The sequence below is a fragment of the Narcine bancroftii genome, chromosome 8 (assembly GCF_036971445.1).
Source record: "Narcine bancroftii isolate sNarBan1 chromosome 8, sNarBan1.hap1, whole genome shotgun sequence".
Classification (NCBI taxonomy): Eukaryota; Metazoa; Chordata; class Chondrichthyes; order Torpediniformes; family Narcinidae; genus Narcine; species Narcine bancroftii.
In genome coordinates, this window is record NC_091476.1 from 25,167,038 (window position 1) to 25,186,231 (window position 19,194).

Sequence of the window (19,194 nt, forward strand, 5' to 3'; positions counted from 1 at the left end):
ATGACTCTTGGCCTTGGGTGCAGAGTTCACATGCTTACCCTATGGGATTACCCACACCATCCGGTCTCATTTCCTCACATCCAAATTGCGTGCAAGTCAGTCAATAAATTATCCTTTTGTGGAAGAGTCACAAAATGGGTGATTCAAGAAAGAATGCTCTAAATGTACAGGGAAAGGAAAAAATTGGGATCATTCCCTGAAAAGAGTGAGGGCCAGTGGGAAGATTAGCTTCCTACTCATTTTACAACACCTCATTTTTAAAAGGATAACTTTATTGATAACACTGCATAGATTCAAAGCATTGAATTGAGAAGTGCCCCCACTAGCTGCAAGATCATCTGGGGGAATGGACCACCTTTGGCCTTTCCGATCTCACTGCCTGATCCACAGTAATATCCCCTTTGGAGATTTTCATCAAGAGCTCCTCCACCTGTGGGCAAGAGACAGGAAAACCTTCAGATCTGATAGTCACCTTCTTGCCAAGCTCCCACAATTAAGCAAGTGCTTGCTCCACATTCCTGAGTTAGCTTCCAAATTCCAGAACAGTCCTTGGGTTGATCTAAGGCTGCTTCCCACTCCAACACTTCCTTGCTATTTCCCCCTTCCCATCAAACAGCATGAAGCAAATTAAATCTGCAGATAGTGATTGGAATGCAATGCACAGAGGTGCTGGAGAAACTCAGGTCACACAGCATCTATTGGAAATAAAGGGTAACCAACCTGTTTGGGTCTGAGCCCTTCCTTAATTTATGAGCAAAAAAGACAGGCAACTGAAAAAAAGGTGGGGAAAGTGGGTCGGGAAGAGGCAGAGGGAATTGTATAGACTACCAGGTGGGAGGTTTGAAAAATAAAAGATCAAGGTGATAAGGGGAGGGAGGTTATCCTCTCAAATTTCTCCCATCTTCAACGTGATCCCACTACCAGATAGATCTTCCCCTCCACTCCCTGCAGGGAGGAGTTCCTTCAGACCCACTCATCCCTTCCCAAGAATCGCCATCTTGGTACTTACCCCTGGGCAACATCCTAGTAAATCTTCTCTGCACTTTTTCTATCTTATTGATATCTTTCCTGTAGTTAGGTGACCAAAAGTGCACATAATACTCCAAATTTGGTTTCACCAATGTCTTTTACAACTTTTCCACAACATCCCAGCTCCTATACTCAATACTATGATTTATGAAGGCCAAATGCCAAAAGCTCTTTCCACCTCTATTTGTGACACAACTTTCAGGGAATTATGTATCTGTATTCCTATGTCCCTCTGCTTTACCAAACTCTTCAGTGCCCTACAATTCACAATGTTCTTTCTTGGCTTGTCTTTTCAAAATGCAACACCACATACTTGTCTGCATTAAATTGCATCTGCCATTATTCTGCCCTTTTTCCAGCTGGCCCAGATCCCACTGCAAGCTTTCAAAACCTTCACTGTCCACAACACCTCCATTCTTAATAACATCTGTAAACTTCCTGATACAATTTACCACATCATCCAGATCAATGATATTGCTGACAAATTACAATGGTCCCAGCACTGATCCTTGAGGCACAACACAAGTCACAGGCCTCCAGTCAAAGAAGCAATCATCCATCATTATTCTCTGGCTTCTCCCAACCAGCCATTGTTGAATCCAATTCACTACTTCACCATGAATACCTAACATCTGAACTTTCCTGACAATCCTCCCATGTGGAACCTTGTCAAAGGCCTTACTAAAGTCCATGTAGATCCATCCATATCCTTTCCTTCATCAACTTCCCTGGTAACCTCAAAAAAACTCCAAGATTGGTTAAACATGACCTACTATATGCAAAATCACATTGATAATCCCTAACCAGTTTCTGGTTATCCAAATAATTGTACATACGATCTCTTGGAACACCTTCCATTAATTTACCTACTACTGATATCAGGCTCACCAGCATACATTTTCCAGGGTTACTTTTGGAACCTTTTTCAAACAATGGAACAATGCGACGTACCCACTAATCCTCCAGCATCACACCTGTGGCTAAGGACATTTTAAATATTTCTACCAGAACCCCTGCAATTTCTACACGAGCCTCCCTCAAGGTCAGAGGGAATATCTTGACAGGTTCTGGGGATATAGCCACTCGGATGTGCTTTAAGACAGCAAGATTTAATCTGCATACATTCCATTACCTCACTTCTCACGACTCTGAGCTTGTTTCCTGAGTGAATACCGATTTTAAAAATTCAAGATCTCCCCCTACAAAGCTGACCATTGAACTTCAAGGGGACCAATTTTGTCCATTACTATCCTTTTGCTCTTAATATACCTGTAGAAACCCTTAGGATTTTCTTTCATATTGTCCACCAAAGCAACCTTTTTTTTTTAAAAAAAAGCCTTCCTGATTTCCTTCGAGGTTTTTTTAGGATTGCACACATCTCAGTGTGGGAATAGGATGTGGATTAAAATGGATGGTCACTGGGAGGTCCCCATTATTGCAGCAGACAGACTGAAGATGCTCAATAGAATGCTCCCCCACTCTACAAGTTTCCTTGCCACTCCTGCCCTTGACCTTGTTGGCTGATTTGCAAGTTTGGAGTCATAATACCCTGACCAAGCAACAACAGTGCATTACATGGACAGTACACACTGCAAACTTATGGAGTGAAAGTATGGGATGCTGGATGGGCTTCAAAGATCTTGTGCATTCAGAGTAAAAGACAACATGGAAAGTTAACCTTCATCGCGTAGGCTTCATCTTCCTGTGAATAGAACTGGCTCAGCATCTTGCGCTGTGATCTGAAAACAGTCAGCAGGTTAGCAAGGTTAATACTTGTACAGTGCAATAGCATTGTGCTCTGTTGGGGGAAATTCAAGGATGAGGTGTTGGCCAGGGTCATGAGGGTTATTGTCTCAGAGAGCCAAGGATGAGAACAATGAGGGGAAGAGAACTCATTCTGCAAGGCAAAGCTGGTGGGCAGATTAACCTCTAGATACAGTATACTGCACAAACATACAATGCAAATAGGTAGCCTGACATCAGAAAACATCCCTCAATTATTGGAATAACCTTAAAGTCACCTCTTAACAGGAGCAGGGCCCTCCCAGTATCCAGCCTACAGTATGTCAGTCTCACTCCCACAAGTGAGAGCTAGTTTTAGAAATCAAAATCCATTTGATCTGGACTGGTCTTGATAAGGGCAGAACAGACAGTGAGGGAGGAGGTATAAAAGGTCAACCACAAACTTCCTGGTAAGAAAAGTGAACTAGTGGTCAGGTGTTCCACATTTGTTGGATTGGCAGTGGAAGTATAGGCTATAATTTAGAGAGGGAGGTGGGAAATTTAGGTGGAGAGCATATATGGTCCCTTCAATTGGGAATCTGCAATTAATGTAGTGCCAGCACATAGAGTTACTCTGGTTCAGATGGACCTGGGCTGAACACAGACAAAAGGGAATAGAATAGTTGGCATGAACAAGTTAAGCCAAAGGGCCCATTTCTGCATTTGGAACTGAGTGAGTTGAGGGGGGTGGGGTGGGGGAAGGGGGGAAAAAGGATAATCGACTTACCCAAACCTGGAATAACCTGCAAAGGGAAAAACAAAATTGAATAGCAAAGCAACCCATCCCAGTCAATTCCCTTTGGTCTATGAATGACTCCCAATCCCATGCCAATAGGTTCTTTCCCCATCTTCCTCCTCCACCCAACTTTTAGCTTGATTCACCACAGCAAGGTATCAGGGCCAATCCACAAAATAATGCAACACAAGTAAGCACTCATTCTCCAACCAGACAACCTTCAACCAGTTTTATTTGTGCATTTGCACAGCTTACAAATTTGGCATACAATCTTTTCAATCCATGAGCCCATGTGGCCCAATTACACCCAATTGGCCTACAACTACCAGTACATTTTGAACAGCTGGAGAAAACCAGGGCACCCAGGGAAATCCCATGCAGATACAGAGAACATACAAACTCCTTCCGGGCAATGCCGGATTTGAACCACAGATGCGAGAACAGTAACAGTGTAGCACTAGCCACGATGCTAACTGTGCCACCCATTTCTATGGAAAATATTGACAACCCTTAGAGCTTTAGAGGCTGGGCAGAAATTGAGAGAGTCCCAAGAGCACGTCCCTTTTGAAGTGAATAGTCAGGCCTATATAGGATGGATGTAGGCTCTTCAGCCCAACTCAGTCATGCTAACTTATTAGCCATTATTTAGCCCACATATTCTCCAGCCCACATTCTTATCCAAATATCCTAAATGTTGTAATTGTACCCACCTCAGCCACTTCCTATAACAGCTTGCTCCACATACTAACACCCTCTATGTAATAAAGGTCCCATCCAATTTTTTTCCTCAGCTCAAACCCATGCCCTCCAGTTTTAGACTTCCCTACCCCAGAAAAAGACTGACTATTCACTACCTATGCTAACAATTTTATTACCTCTACAAGATTATCCCTCAGCCTCCTATGCACCAGGGAAAGACTTTGGGAACCATAGACTCTTGCAACTTCACAACATCACCTGGCTCCAAGTCACTCAATAATTATAACCACATGAAATCGCACCAGGAATATTCCATGCATCCTCTTGGAATAGACTGTACGAAGTACAGCAAATGCAATAGATTTACCAATTGAAAGGTTCCAAAAAAAAAGTGGTTTTTCTGACAGGCAGACTGGGCCAACAAAGATTGGTGATGCAATGTCAAAATCTTTTTAAATAATCACATAAGCAAACAATACCTTTTTTAAAAAAAAAACTTTAAAAGGCATATTGAAGGATGGACAATAAATATTGGCTTCATAAAAAACTCGATTTGATGGCACTAGTGGGATCATACTGTTCACAACCACATTGGCTCCAAGCAGGAATCAAACCTACTTTGTGCAGAAGCAGAGATGGGGTCCTTGGCTGGGACCCTGGAATCAGGGCTGGAGAAACTTCGTGAAGCAGCAAGACTTTGTTGCCTCCTGATTAAGATGGGGAGGCCAGAGCGACATGCAGAAGGGAGAGGCTGCTTCAGTGAGTCCTTCACAGAATTCCTGAAGATAGAAAACATTACCAATGTAATGAGATTCTTCATTGACAAGTGCAATTGCAAATCTCTGTCCTTGGTATTTCTTGGAAACCAATCACCTTCACATTCAGATTCAATCAGAGAAAAGGGTTTAGAGATAGTCAACAGAGGGAGGTCAGGCCAGAGGAGCTCAATGAGCAGGGAATTTATATGCAAGAGAGGCAAGTTTAGTGGGTTAATTGATTAAACAAGAGGTGAATGAATACTGCTCCAAGGTTGACAGATGGAATGGAAGTGGCTGAGCACTCAAACTGATCAAATCTAGGATGAGAGAGGGTTGAGGTTTTCAGAGCACCTTAAGCCAAGAGCAAAGAGATGGGTAGTACCAGAGGACATCTTAGATCTGGTCCAATGCTCAGATGGTTTAATGCAGCAACCTGAGTCAGACTATTTGCCAATGAGGATAAATGAGGAAAAGAGCACATTGGGCAGGGAACACTAAGAGAGGGGTGTGCCAGAACTAGAGATGAATTGGGAGGGGAAAGAAAGAAAAATGAGATGAAAGTGCATCCTTTTAATTTCCCAGATCATAAAGCCTCAGCACCTCCACCCAACTTTGAAATAGATGAGAAATATCTGTAGAGTTGTGGAATTCTTCTCACTGGATGAAAATGCACAAGGCAGGAAGGAGGATGTGGTTATAAGGAAAAGAATTCCCTTGAATATAGGGCCAGGAATTAAAAGCTCCATGTATATATGGTTCCAGAGAGCAAACTTATTTTGATCTCAATATTCCCATCTCTCAGCACCAAGAGGAGACCAACTCACTTTTCAAAGCACTCCCAGCAGATCTTGTTGTCCTCCAGGTGGGGTGGCGTCTCCATCAATGCTGGCCTTAGGTGAAAGTCCACTAGGGAGCCCCTGTTGACAACCATGGGTTGACCACTCTTCAGAACCAAGCTTACCCACCCAGCACTGATGAGCTCCTTCCCATGGACTACGCACCATCCTAGGACATCTAGAAAGTAGGGAAAATGGGATTCAGTCATCTTGGAACCATCTTGTGTGGAAAAAACTCTCCCCTCCACACAATAGGAATTATCCACCTGCTCCCACAGGGAGTGGCCTCCTCACTTTGCTGCTTTCTTCCAGAAAACTTTGGTATCATGTATTGGACCAAATTGACTATCATCTCAGACAACAACCTCCATACCAACCAATTGATTCAGTCAGGTCCAGTTGTAACATTGCCACCTCCCCCACCCCATCACATTAAAGACTACACTCACCCTTAGAGTCGCTCTCATCTACTTGTAGGGATGTCACCTCATCTTCATCACTAACACAGGAAAGGGGGTTGGAAATTACCTGGAGTGAGGAAGGCAAACCGTTACTGGGATGAGGCCAAGCAGAATCATCCCTCACCAACCCTTCCACACAGCACTCCATTATACCAGTGCCAGAAACAGATTTGTGATGGAGGATGGTGGAATTCCCTCCCACTGTGAGGAGGGAAAGCAGATGCACTGAAGGGGAGAGTGGACAAGGATGAGAGAAACTACCAGACCTGGGAAGAGGCTGATGGAAGATAAATGCTTGTAAGACAGTATGATCCATTTCTGATGGATACGCTACATTCTTGCCTTGCGTGGGATACATACCCTAAAGGAAAGTGCTGTTGGAATGGGTGCTCAAATGGGTCAATGTAGCAGTGGAGACATTGCAGAGGAAGTTCACAAGCAGCCCTGCTGGTCCCAAAGTAACTAAACTGACTCCATCTCAGCACTACTTCTGGACCAATTTGAAAATACAAACTAGGCACAGGAAGCCTCAACTCCTAAAACCTGCTCTGCCATTTAACAAGATAGCAGTTAATCTAATTTTAACCTCCACTCTGTATATCTGCCCGTTGTCTCCCTCTCTAAGAACCTCTACCCCACTGCTTAAAGAATGTATCTCCCTCATCTTAAAAATTACTGATTCCTTTCACTGCTTTGTGAAGAATTCCAAGGACGTAATCAAAAAATACCCCATTTACTGTTAAAGTGCCTACAAAGTCTCTTCCACCTTATCAGGCTGCCATCCTGAAGGAAGAGGTGGGTTGTATATAAAAAAGGTGCGAGTCAGCATATAGGAGAAAGATTGAAAACTTGGCTGAAAGGTGCTCAACAACAACTTCCCACTCAAAGTCACCAAAACCAAGGAGATGATTGTTGACTTCAGGAAGGGAAAAACCAGAGGTGTAAAATCTAGTGATCATTGGATCATGTGGAGAGGCTGAGCAAATTTAAGTTCCTGGGTAACATCAACTCTGAGGATCTTTCCTGGACCCAACACACTATGGCATTGTGAAGAAAGCATGTCAGCACCTCTACTTGCTTAGATTTTAGTGGAGGTTTGGTATGACATCGGAAACTCAGGCAAATTTCTGTAGGTGCATGGTGGAAAATGTGCTGACAGACTGCACCATAATCTACTATGGAGACACCAATACTCCTGAGCATAAAGCTAGTGGACACCACCCAGGACATCACAAGTAAAACCCTGACCACCATCAAGTACATCTCCAAGGAATGCTACCTTCAGAGAGCAGTACTGGCTGCTACCATAATGAAATAGGTATTGGGAGAAAACTTGCACCACCAAGTTCAGGAACAGCTGCTACTCCAACTATCAGACTCTTCAATAAACTCAATCAGGGACTTATTTTAAGGACTCTTTCACTTTAGTGATTCTTTCTCCCCCCCCATCTCTGCATTGTTTGTTTATGTTTCTTTATTTGTTTACATGTGTAAGTTGAGTCCATTTTATTTTTTCCACTGCCAATAACGGCCTCGCCCACAGTAAAAATCTCAGGGTTGTACGATTATGTATGTACTCTGAAAATAAATCTGAATAACACTGCACCCTGCTCCACATGCTATCTCACAGATTGCCAAGATAACTGAAGCAAAGCCTCCTCCTGTTGTTCTCCTCTCAATTAGCATTAATATTCCATAAATTTCAAGTTTTCCAGTGTCATCAAAGGGCCACCAAGAGTTTGATATCCTCAGTCAATTAAACAACAAGGACCAAAACTGTTCCAGGAGAGGACCAATGAAACTATTGTTGAGCATTGGACACAAGATATCACATTTACACCAAACATTCAGACCTTTTAAAACGTACATCATGAAAACAAATCCATCAACCCAAAAGATCGGCCTGCAATTACCCAGGCATCAATAACAGTTTGGCCTAGATATTGAAGGATATTTTCTTTCTTGTACAGAGTGCAGGTCACACCCAGGTCAAAGCTGCAGTAGAGCAACTTCTGTTTTTGCCTAGAGGGACCACAATAACAAGGTTCAGTGCTTCCTACCTTGGACAGACGGGCAATCAGTTCGGCATTCTGTAAAAAAAAAATCAAAATAACATTTCTAAATGTGGACTGAGACCAATATAAGACAGAGACAGCAACATTCCTACTACGGAAAACACCCAAGAGGTAGCATCCCAAAGGACAGTGGGGATAAAATTAACCAAATCCCTAAGTTAGAGATATAGTATCTCATTAGCTCCAAGCCAATATTCCCAATACAAAAAAATGGACTCAACGTACACATGCAAATATTGAAATTCCCTTCTAAACACCTCCTGAAGAACCTTCATTCCCCAGTAGATTACAGTGGTCCCCCAACTACTTTCTCAAGAGTTAATTAATGATAGCCTTGGCACAAAGGCTAGCACCAACAGTAAATCAAATGATACAGCACTAAGAGGTAAAACATTACTACCAACACTGGCCATTTGCTTGATGCCAGCTCACAAAAAACCTCATTCCTCCATACAACATGCCCAACGGCTACCCACAAACCTCAAACTATTTACCAACACAACAGGCAATTGCATTAGCTAATTTACCTACCAACACATCTTTGGGATATGAGGGGAAACCAGAGCACTCAAAGACCAACATGGTCTTAGGGAGAACATAACTTTTTTAATGTCAGACATAAAACACAGTAGCAGGCTCTTCCACCCACAAGCCTGCACCATCCAATTAACCAACAACACCTGTATGCTTTGGAGGGAGGGAGAAAACCAGAACACTTAAAGGAAACCCACACAGACACAGGAAGAACATGCAATTACAGATTTAAACCCAGGTCACTGGCTCTGTAACAGCATTACATTAACCCCAACACTAACTGAGCTGCCCATGTAGCACATATTCAGTACCAATCAGGATAAAATCCAGATACATTTGCACTACTTTGACTACAAAAAAAAAATCACCAACCTACCATAACCATAATTGAGGTAGCTAATTAAAACTCACAAATATGCAGAGAACAGAAAGGTCTGTCATGAACAAGTAACAGAGCTTAAATTTCCATTTGACATCATAGTCACTGTAGACAATCATGAGCTAAAGGGCCCACGTTGTACTTTCTTATACTCCCTTTAAGGAGCTAGTAAAAGAATTTAGATCAATACTCCACAATTAATACAGATGGTCACCTGGAACTTGCACTCAGTGATATCCAAATTCACAGCACAACAAAGGGTGGCCACACCTCATTGGCAGCTGGTCAGCACTGTAAATGGCCTGATTGCCCAGCAAACTGACCTTGCCAATAGCCTTCAGTTGAAACTTTTTGCAAAGCCTCTGGAGCTCAGGTCTTGTCATCAAGGACAGATCAGCAACATTAATCACTGCATCAGTCATACAGGCAGAAGCTGCCATGTTTTACAATTGTCTTATTGCTTCAATTTAGGCCAGGACACAACCAGTCTAACCTAAATGATGCAGATGGGTTACTTAAGTAGGGCTTTCTAGATCACCTCTCCTTAATGATTACCCATGAGCAATTGCCCAGGCAATTTCAATAGCATCTGTTGCAAACAGGTGCTTAATGGATTAGCTTAGTCCTAATTGGCTCAAAAGAAGCTTTTTTTTTAAATTGCATGGTGTCTGTAGATGCTATGATTGGAGTGCAATGTACAAATGTGCAGGAGAAACTCAGCATGGCATGCAGCACCTATAGGAAGCAAAGGGTAACCAATATTTTGAGCTGAGCACTTTGTCAAGATATGAGCAAAAAGCTGACAAGCATCTGAATTAAATGTTGGGAGCGGAGAAAAGAAGGGGCAATGGGAGAATTGACTGCAATTTCCGTTAGGACCCTCTCCTGTCTCTCCCTTCCCTTATCCCCCTGCCTCCTTTCCTCCAACCTCCCTAGCCTCTTCCCTCTCCATTCAGCGAGTAGTCCCTCCCAATTACTTCTCCAATTTTTTTTCTCTTCTACCTTTCCACCAATGACCTCTTGACTGTTGGCTAATGTTCCACCCCCCCCTCCCCACCTTCCTTCCCCCTCTCCTTTCTCTTCCCCCTCCCCCAATCATTTTATTTAGGGACCTCCCGTCTTGTTTTTGCTCAGTTCTTTTATTTACTGTGTAAGATTTTTTCTTCTCTCCAAAGCTTGTTGGTTCAAACCCTGCTCCTGGAATGCAAATTATCAAATCCAGTACTGAGGATGTCCTGAACTTGGAGGGGGTTAGTGTCCTCATTAAACTAGAGCTCTGTCAATCATCTCAGATGGGGTGTCAAATACCTCTTTCCCCCCACCCCAACCCCAGTCATCTTTTCAGTTAGAGGAATCAAAAGCCAATAGCTCAATGGAGAGAAATTACAAATTATTCAAATACAATGGAATCTGGATGTTCTTGTGCATGAATCATTACAGTTTAGCAGGGAAGTACATCAATAAAAATAAAAACAAATACACTGGGATTTATTGCAAAGGAATTTCAATGTTATTGAAGGCACACTGCAGGCACAGATATGGTTTAACAAAAGATGTCCAAGCAGTAGATTAAACCCTCTTTCCTCCAGATCCCCACCACCCCCCCATTCCTATCATAGAGCTATCCCCTCTCCCTTTCTCTTCTCAAAACTTTTCTCTTCTCTCCTCCCCCTCCCCCACCTACAACCACCTATGACCTCTTACCTATTAGCCTGTACCCTTCCTCCCTCCTCTCCTCCCCTGCTTCCATCCTCGATTTTATTTAGGTATTAATTTTCCTTACATTCTTATGAATGCAGCGTGACCTGCTGAGTTCTTCCAGCACTTTTACGTATTGCACTCAACCCTGGCATCTGCAGACTTTCTTGTTGAACTTAGATTTCAGATTTATTCTTTATCCTGTGTGATAGTACAGACCTATCACCAATGTACATAGTGTATATAGTTACTGTATCTAGACTGTGCTTACAGCAATTGGCTGAGAGCTAAGCCACGCCTATTATCTGGGCCTTAAAGGGTTGTGTCCCTAGCCAGGTCGGATCATTCTGGACTGGTCGGCCACCTGTGAAGAGCTCCTGTCTTTTGCTAATAAAAGCCTTGGTTTGGATCAACAAGTCTGATTCTTTCGATGAGCTCTACATCCTGCAAGCAAGGCTGAATTACTGCCAATTTGTAGTGCAAAAAAAATCAGCACACGAAGTATGCATGTAAACAACTAAAGAAATGGAAACAAACTGTGCAATGCAGAGAGGAAAAAAAATCAATAAAGTGCAAAAGTAAGAGTCCTTAAATGGTTCCTGATTGAATGTATTGTTGAGGAGTCTGATAGTTGAGGGGTAGCAACTGTTCCTGAACCTGATGGTGCGAGTCTTGTGGCACCTACACCTCTTCCCTTTGCATTCGAAATAGTTCAAAGGATATTCATCAGGCTAGTTCTTTGGATTTAGAAGTCTGACCTATCATGAGTAGCTAAAGGACTTGGTCCTTATGTCCCTGAAGCCTCCCACTCTCAGTGCACCAAGCGTCGAATCCCTTCTGAAATAAATCGGGTCAGAAGGTGAAATTAGTTTTCCTCTTAACTTACTGCATTTCAATTTTCAAACCTCTGTCGACTGATTTATCAGGAAGTAGCAATTGGACTGATAGAAAACTTTCTAAATTCTTAATTGATCCCAAGGGCGATCACTTCTTTAATATTCCAACATCAAAAACTTCAGAACTGTAATTTTTTAAAAAATTTGAAAAATTGCAGAGGTGGAGAGAGACCACAGGGAGAGAAGAGGAGGGAGTAGTTAGAGAAAAGAATAAGAACAGTAGATAAAGGAGGGATAGAAACTGTGAAAGCGGTACAGTTAGTCTAGCAGTTAGTGCAATCCTATTACAGAAGCACTGACACAAGTGTGTGTGTGTGTGCGTGTGTGTGTTTCCTCAGGGTGCTCCTATTTCCTCCCACATTCCAGAGGTTGATTGGTTTATTTGGCCATGGGCTCATAGGCCGGAAGGGCTTGTCACCATACTATATCTCGAAAATATATATAATTTAAGAGCCATACTGTCATTCAGTCCCTCCAGATCTGTCCCTAAGGACAGATTTGACCTGTATGTGGATGGAAAGGTCAGTGTAGCAGTTAGCACAATGCCATTACAGTGCCACCAACCCAGATTTGAATCTGGTCCACTGTAAATTCCTATATGGAATTTATACATTCTCCCAGAATCTGCATGAGTTTCTTCTGTGTGCTCTAGTTTCCTTCCACCCTCAAAAAATATGCATGATTGGCAGGTTAATTGGATGCACGGGCTTTTACTTTGCTGTATTATCATAATTTTTTTTTTTAAAAAACCATCTCTTTTCTATTGACTGCACCATGTCACTGGCTGGCAAAAAATAATTTTGTATTTTTTAATGCATCATTATTTTCTGCAGCTTGTTGATCCAAGCCGTTTTTATTTTTCAAATAAACTTTGTGCAAAGGAAACCACAGCCTCAGAGCAGGAACCAGTTCAGAGCTCAATGGCCAAGAGCCTCACACCAGGCCACTGGGTGCTGGGAAGCACGTGTAGGGTCCAGGGTTCGTAAGAGTGCTGATAGCAAACTGGGATCCCAAAGGGTCTTGGGAACTGACAGCTTGCTTGTGCCTTGGGGGGCTTTAAAACCAGGGATTGAGGGGGTGACCTGGAGTTCAGATTCGCCACTACACAGGGCAGGAGGCTGTGAAGTGATGGAGGTCACAGTCAAATCCACATCCCTGCCAATGCTATATGGAAAAAATTGCTTCTCACATCTCATCTAAAATTTTTCCCTCCCTTATATCAGCAGTTCTCATTTTTAATCTGTCAATTGATCATCCTAATTGCAAAGCTTACTCCTTCTTTTCTGTCATTTATTCAAAAAATTCTGTGAACCTTAGATGATGGTGTGCTTAGTTTCCCCTCTTGTTTTATAGCCCATTGTCTTGGGTAAACTTATACCTCTCATTTTGTTCATTTTAGATTGGTCACAGTCTTTGAGCTACCGAAAGAAAATAGACACACGCACCGAGAGCAGTTCAGATTAAACAAATGTTTATTACAAATTCAAAAGCTGATTTCACACTACAATATACAAGCCCTTCCCAACTATACTTATCAACGCTTGGACTGGTCCCAACTGCCGAAGCGAGGCAACGACTGCACACTTGAAGTAGGTTGTCAGGGCGCCGGTTGCAGCTTCTCCACCTCCCCTGACCGGGACGTTGGCTAGACTCCAGAAATTCTTCTTCATGGTCCTGCTGCTGAAGTTTGAGACTCTCCGAGAGGTGGCAACATCTCTCAGCAAGAAGAAGAAGAATTTCTGGAGTCCAGCCAATGTCCCGGTCAGGGGAGGTGGAGAAGCTGCAACCGGCGCCCTGACAACCTACTACAAGTGTGCAGTCGTTGCCTCGCTTCGGCAGTTGGGACCAGTCCAAGCGTTGATAAGTATAGTTGGGAAGGGCTTGTATATTGTAGTGTGAAATCAGCTTTTGAATTTGTAATAAACATTTGTTTAATCTGAACTGCTCTCGGTGCGTGTGTCTATTTTCTTTCGGTAGCTCAAAGACTGTGACCAATCTAAAATGAACAAAATGAGTGGTATAAGTTTACCCAAGGCACCCATGTACTAGAAATAGTAGTCAGGTTATTCTGCATCTTTCCCACTGCCACCCAGCCCCTGCAATTCTGCATTGAATGTGGACCTACAATTCATTCATGTATTTTTTCTTTGCATGTTGGAAGTCTGTAAAATCATGTTTAATTGGGACAAGCACTTTCATGTATACATTTCCTGGTTTAATTGACATATCTTTCATCTACGGTCAAAATACAGTGCCTAAAGCACAGTGTCTATTACTCCACCCTCATCTCATGTATTTACCTTGGAACTATAAATATGATATCTTCACCTTCTATTTATTAGTTTCAATCCCTTGGGCTAAACACTCTACAGCTCCCTCAGATGATAAAACTTTTCAAGACTTTCTCTTCAGTGGGGCGGCACAATTAGAGTAGAAGTTAGTGCAACGCTGTTACAGCGCCAGCGATCAGGACTGGGGTTCAAATCCCACGCTGTCTGTAAGACATTCTCCCAATGTCTGCGTGGGTTTCCCCCAGGGACTCCAGTTTCCTCTCACCATTCGAAATGTACCAGAAATGTAGATCAATTGGATGTAATTGGTATTATGAGCTCTTGGGCCGAAATGGCCTGTAACCGTGCTGTATGTCTAAATTTAAAATTTAAATTGAAAAAAAAATATTAAAATTTAAAGTTGACAAAATGATATTCTACAATGTATCTTTGAGTCAGTTTCATTAATATAGTCAGTTCTGGTGTTGACAGTAGATTGACGGTAGAGGTAATCATCAGTATTTCTTAAAATTCCAATGCGAGTATAGTTTTTTTCAAAACCTATTTTACCAAGAATTGGATGTTAAAATTCTGCCTAAACATCCTCTAATAACTACAAAAGATAATCACATTAGAAATGGGGCAAAAATGTTGCCAGTCTTATAGATAGAGTGACTATAGGATTACAAGGGAAAAGAATCTCAGGGTTGTACGTGATGTCATGTATGCACTCTAACAATAAATCTGAAATCTGACAATGAAAGTCCTCAAATTGGTCACCACAATTAAATGACAAAAGCAGCTGATGTAAATTTACTTCTGTCCTTGCAGTTTAAAATCTGACAAAATCAATGATCACTTGAAAGAACTTAGATTACAAATGACAATCAAATTGGATTCATTCTGGAAAACATGAGTTGGATTTTCAAAAAGAAAAATAAAGAAGATGGTTGATCTTTGCAGATGACTAATATGTTCACAGACTTTCAAAGATATTCAGTGAAGTATCACATTGCAGATTAGCTTGCAAAATTAAAGACCAAGGGATTAAAGAGGCATCTGCAGCATGGACACAAAATTGGCTATGGAGAGAAAAGCTGAATTATTATTTATCAGTCAGAAGTGTGTAATTATATTCCCCAGGTGACTGATCAAGCAGACCTTTCAAAGATGGACCCATTTTCAACTGTACAAGATGATGGACTTCGCTGAAACTCAGTGAAACATTTCTTGCTTTCATTTTGCATGTGTACCTGGAACACATTTACTGAAGCATCTTCAATTTTAGTTCCAAGCAAGCTTTGAAGTTTAAAGTGATGAATCAGAGCCTTTCTTTAATAAAACTGAGGATCCCTTGAAGGGTGTCTATTGATTATTCCAATGCGAGCTACTGGATTGAGGGGAGTATTTTCTTTATGTATAGTTACCTGTTTCACAAAAGGATATGATTCAGATATCAGACTCCATTAAAGATACTGAAACTATCCATAAAACTATGAACATAGAAAAAGAAATATAGGATCAGAAACGATTAGCTCCCAAGGATATTTTGCTATTAAATTATATCATGACTATTTCACAAGGCTGGCAAGGCTGTCTAATAAGTATGTAGTCTGTATAAACCCAATGCTTGACAAACTTAGCAGGTCAAACAGCGTACTTTATATAACAAAGTAAAAGATACATAACCAATGTTTTAGACTTATGTATCTTTATCCTTGGAATATTAAGTATGCTGTCTGACCTGCTGAGTTTCTCCTGCATTGCGTTTTTACTTCAGCTTTTTGTGTTTTACTCTGTAATTGGTATATTGCATTTGCTTCCATTGTCATTATATCAAAGAGTTGAATGAATGTGTCCTCTTTAGATCTGGAAAAGATGCAAAACATTATTTCCATTGTATGTGCCCTGCTGGTATTTTTACAAGAGCATATGGACATTTTCTACTTAATGTCCCAACTGGATATTCAATCTAAAAAACTACAAATGATGAAAGGATGTCTTGACTTCTCTTAATTCAGTATTTATACTATTTAACCTGGATTCTATATTCTTTCCCATTCCCTCATTCCCACACTATACTTATATTCCTAACCTCCCTTCCCCACTTAACAGCATGGGAAGAATATTAGTTAGTTTCTCAATGGAAAATGAGAGGTGTTAGAGATAATATTGTCAGATATGTCACACAGCCAGAAAACCACTCCATCATCCCATCACAGTACACACACACATATCTGTGAAGAAAGATGAAATTATCATACGAGCCACAGAGTTAGTTGAGCCACTTTTCCAAGGAAAATAAAAGTTAAATGTAATCTTCTTTGATGGATGGTTTTTCAGAAAAGACTCAATATTTTTTTATAGGAAAATTATTTATTGTGGTGATCAAATGCAAAAAATATTTTTGGCATCTGGCAAAAGATTAAGGGATGAAGAAAGTTAGATCTGGTGCTATCTAGTTCTTGGTGATTGGTTCTTTTAATAGAAGCTTGGATGTGTATTATGAAATATTTAATGTCATCAGTGTGGTTCAACAATATTTAAGATATGTGGTTTTGGCATTGAATGCAGTAACAGTTAAGAGATTATGAGCTTCATTTGGAGCATTTCTGGGCAACATCCCCATTTTATTATATTTTCATGAAAGAAAACCAGCTCCATCAACCTATTAAATCTATGTTGTCTCACAAAACATTCCCCATTAATTTTCCCAGTGACCAATTCTCTCCAAATTCCCATCAACTCTCCCTAGATTCTTTAACTTATCTATGCACTAGAGGCAAATAACAGAGACCAATTTATCTGTCAACCCACAGGTCTTTGAGATGTGGGATTACATTGGAGCACTCAAAGAAAAATATGTTTTCATGGGGAGAATATGCAAAATTCACACAGACAACACCAAATAATAAGATTGAACTCCTGGTCCTATGGGGTAGCAGTTTTACGATCTACACTATTGCATCACGAAGCTTTAAAGAAAATAATTATATTTACATGATATTGTAAGGGATGAAACAGAGAAGATGGATTAGAGCAGAGAAGTATCAGGGAGGATGTAATAAATGGGTTTAATGAAGCAAGCAGGGAAAAACTGATTCCTCTGGCAAGAAGGTGAATTTACTTGGATTGTTGAATTGTTAATTGTTACATGAGATGAGATTCAATGAAAACTTTGTTTACTGGGCAAGCCAACCAATACATAGTGTAATGATAGAGTGCTAGTGATCCTCCAGACCATTAGAGGGAGTCAGAGACAAGTTTGTGGCAGTTTGGGTTGGATTCAAGATGAATGTCTCCACATGGTCATTGACATGGTCTATAGATAATAAAGTATAGCTGTTTTAAAAGAACACAAGTTTCTTTATTACAATAAAAGAAACATCACATAATACCAGGAGTGGAATAAACACCCGGAGTGTGCAGAGTGAGAATCAGACAATAGCAGCATAGAAATGGAAAGCATGAAGAATCCTGATGTTGTAAATTAGACTGGAAATATCAACCACAAGTGGAGGTTATTCAAACAAAGATTCATGCTGTACCTGCAAGTCATTGAACTTGATAGCAGGCTTGATGCATGAAAGATTGCACAGCTACTTAACATGATAGGAACTCAAGCACTAGATGTTTGCAATATATTTGTTTTTGCCAAGGGAGAAGATCAGGGCAAATTCAACAAGGTTATAGGGATGTTTGATAAACACTATTTACCAAAGAAAGATGAAACGTTCGAGAGGTATGTGAACACAACTGCAGGGAGAGAGCTTTGACATTTGAAATTAAAAGCAAGAGCATGCAATTTTGGATCACTGCAAGATTCAATGAGACATGATCAAATTGTGTTTGGGATTATTGATAAGAAAGTGAGAGAGAGGTTTCTGCAAGAGACAGAGCTTTCCTTAGCTGGAGCTGTGAAGCTATGTCATACCAGTGAATGGCTTCTGCTGCACACAAAAAAGTTTGGCGAGAGTGCAAAAGCTAGTGAAAATTAAGGCATAACCCCCCATGATTCCCTCATGCACTCATCCCTCCCTACCCATCGCATCCCTGGCACCTTCCCCTGTGCCCACAGGAGGTGCAAAACTGATGCCCACACTTCTTCTCTCATCATGGTCCAGGCTCCCAAACAGGCCTTTAAAGTGAAGCAACACTTCACTTGTACATACAGGGGACTTATTTACTGCATCCAGTGAACCTTTTGTGGCCTTCTCTACATCAGAGAGGCCAGTCACAGACTGGTAAATTGCTTCGCTCTGTACCTCTGCTCCATTCGTAATCACAGCGACCTCCCAGTGGGCAACTATTTCAATTCCGAGTCACACTCCTGCGCTCACATGTGTCCATGGCCTTGTGTACTATTCCACCCTAACTGCCCGCAGATTGGAGAAACAATACCTTATGTTCTATTTTACAATGTTGACTTTACTGCTTTCCACTAAACTTGGTTGCCTTTTCTTTCCCTTCCCCCTTTTCCTGTCTTTTCAGTTCTTCCATCCACCCAGCCATCCCTCCTCCTCCTTGCTGTCCCCTCCCTCCTTTCTCCACCTATCATCTCCAGCCTTTGCCACCTCCCTACCCCCTTTCTCTTTTGTTCAGACACCTGCTGCCATTTTCTCCTACTTTGATGAAGGGCTCAAGCCCAAAATGTCAGTTATGTACCTTTACCTTTGTTACATTAAGGACACTGAGCTTCTCCAGCATTTTGTGCTTTTTTTGCAAGACATGGAATTCCTCAAATTGTCTACAGTAACAATGGACCATGCTACAGCTGTAGAGAATTCCAGAACTTTGCAGAAGAGAATGATTTTGAACATGTGACTCAAGTCCTCTGCATCCATAGTCAAATGGTGAAGCAAAGTTAGTCCCTCACATAGTTAAACAGTTGCTCAAGAAAGCACTAGTCAGTGGCTCAGATCTGTATCTAGCTCTATTGAGTTACAGAGCTTTGCCACTTGAGCATGGCATGTCACCCACTGAGCTTCTGATGGGACGTAGACTATGCATCACACTTCCCTACACCGCAGAACCAAACAAG

General features: G+C 41.5%; 1 protein-coding gene across 1 annotated transcript; it reads right to left on the bottom strand.

Annotated features, from left to right (window-relative positions):
• Positions 1-334: 334 nt before the first annotated feature.
• LOC138741977 (developmental pluripotency-associated protein 4-like) lies at positions 335-18,869 on the bottom strand. The gene is made up of 8 exons (XM_069896174.1): positions 18,825-18,869; positions 8,362-8,391; positions 6,290-6,368; positions 5,829-6,018; positions 4,865-5,025; positions 3,539-3,554; positions 2,708-2,768; positions 335-430 (listed from the first exon to the last, which is right to left on the bottom strand). Exons 1-8 carry the CDS (start codon positions 18,858-18,860, stop codon positions 335-337), a joined length of 669 nt encoding a protein of 222 aa, XP_069752275.1. The 5' UTR covers positions 18,861-18,869.
• Between the last annotated feature and the right edge of the window lie 325 nt (positions 18,870-19,194).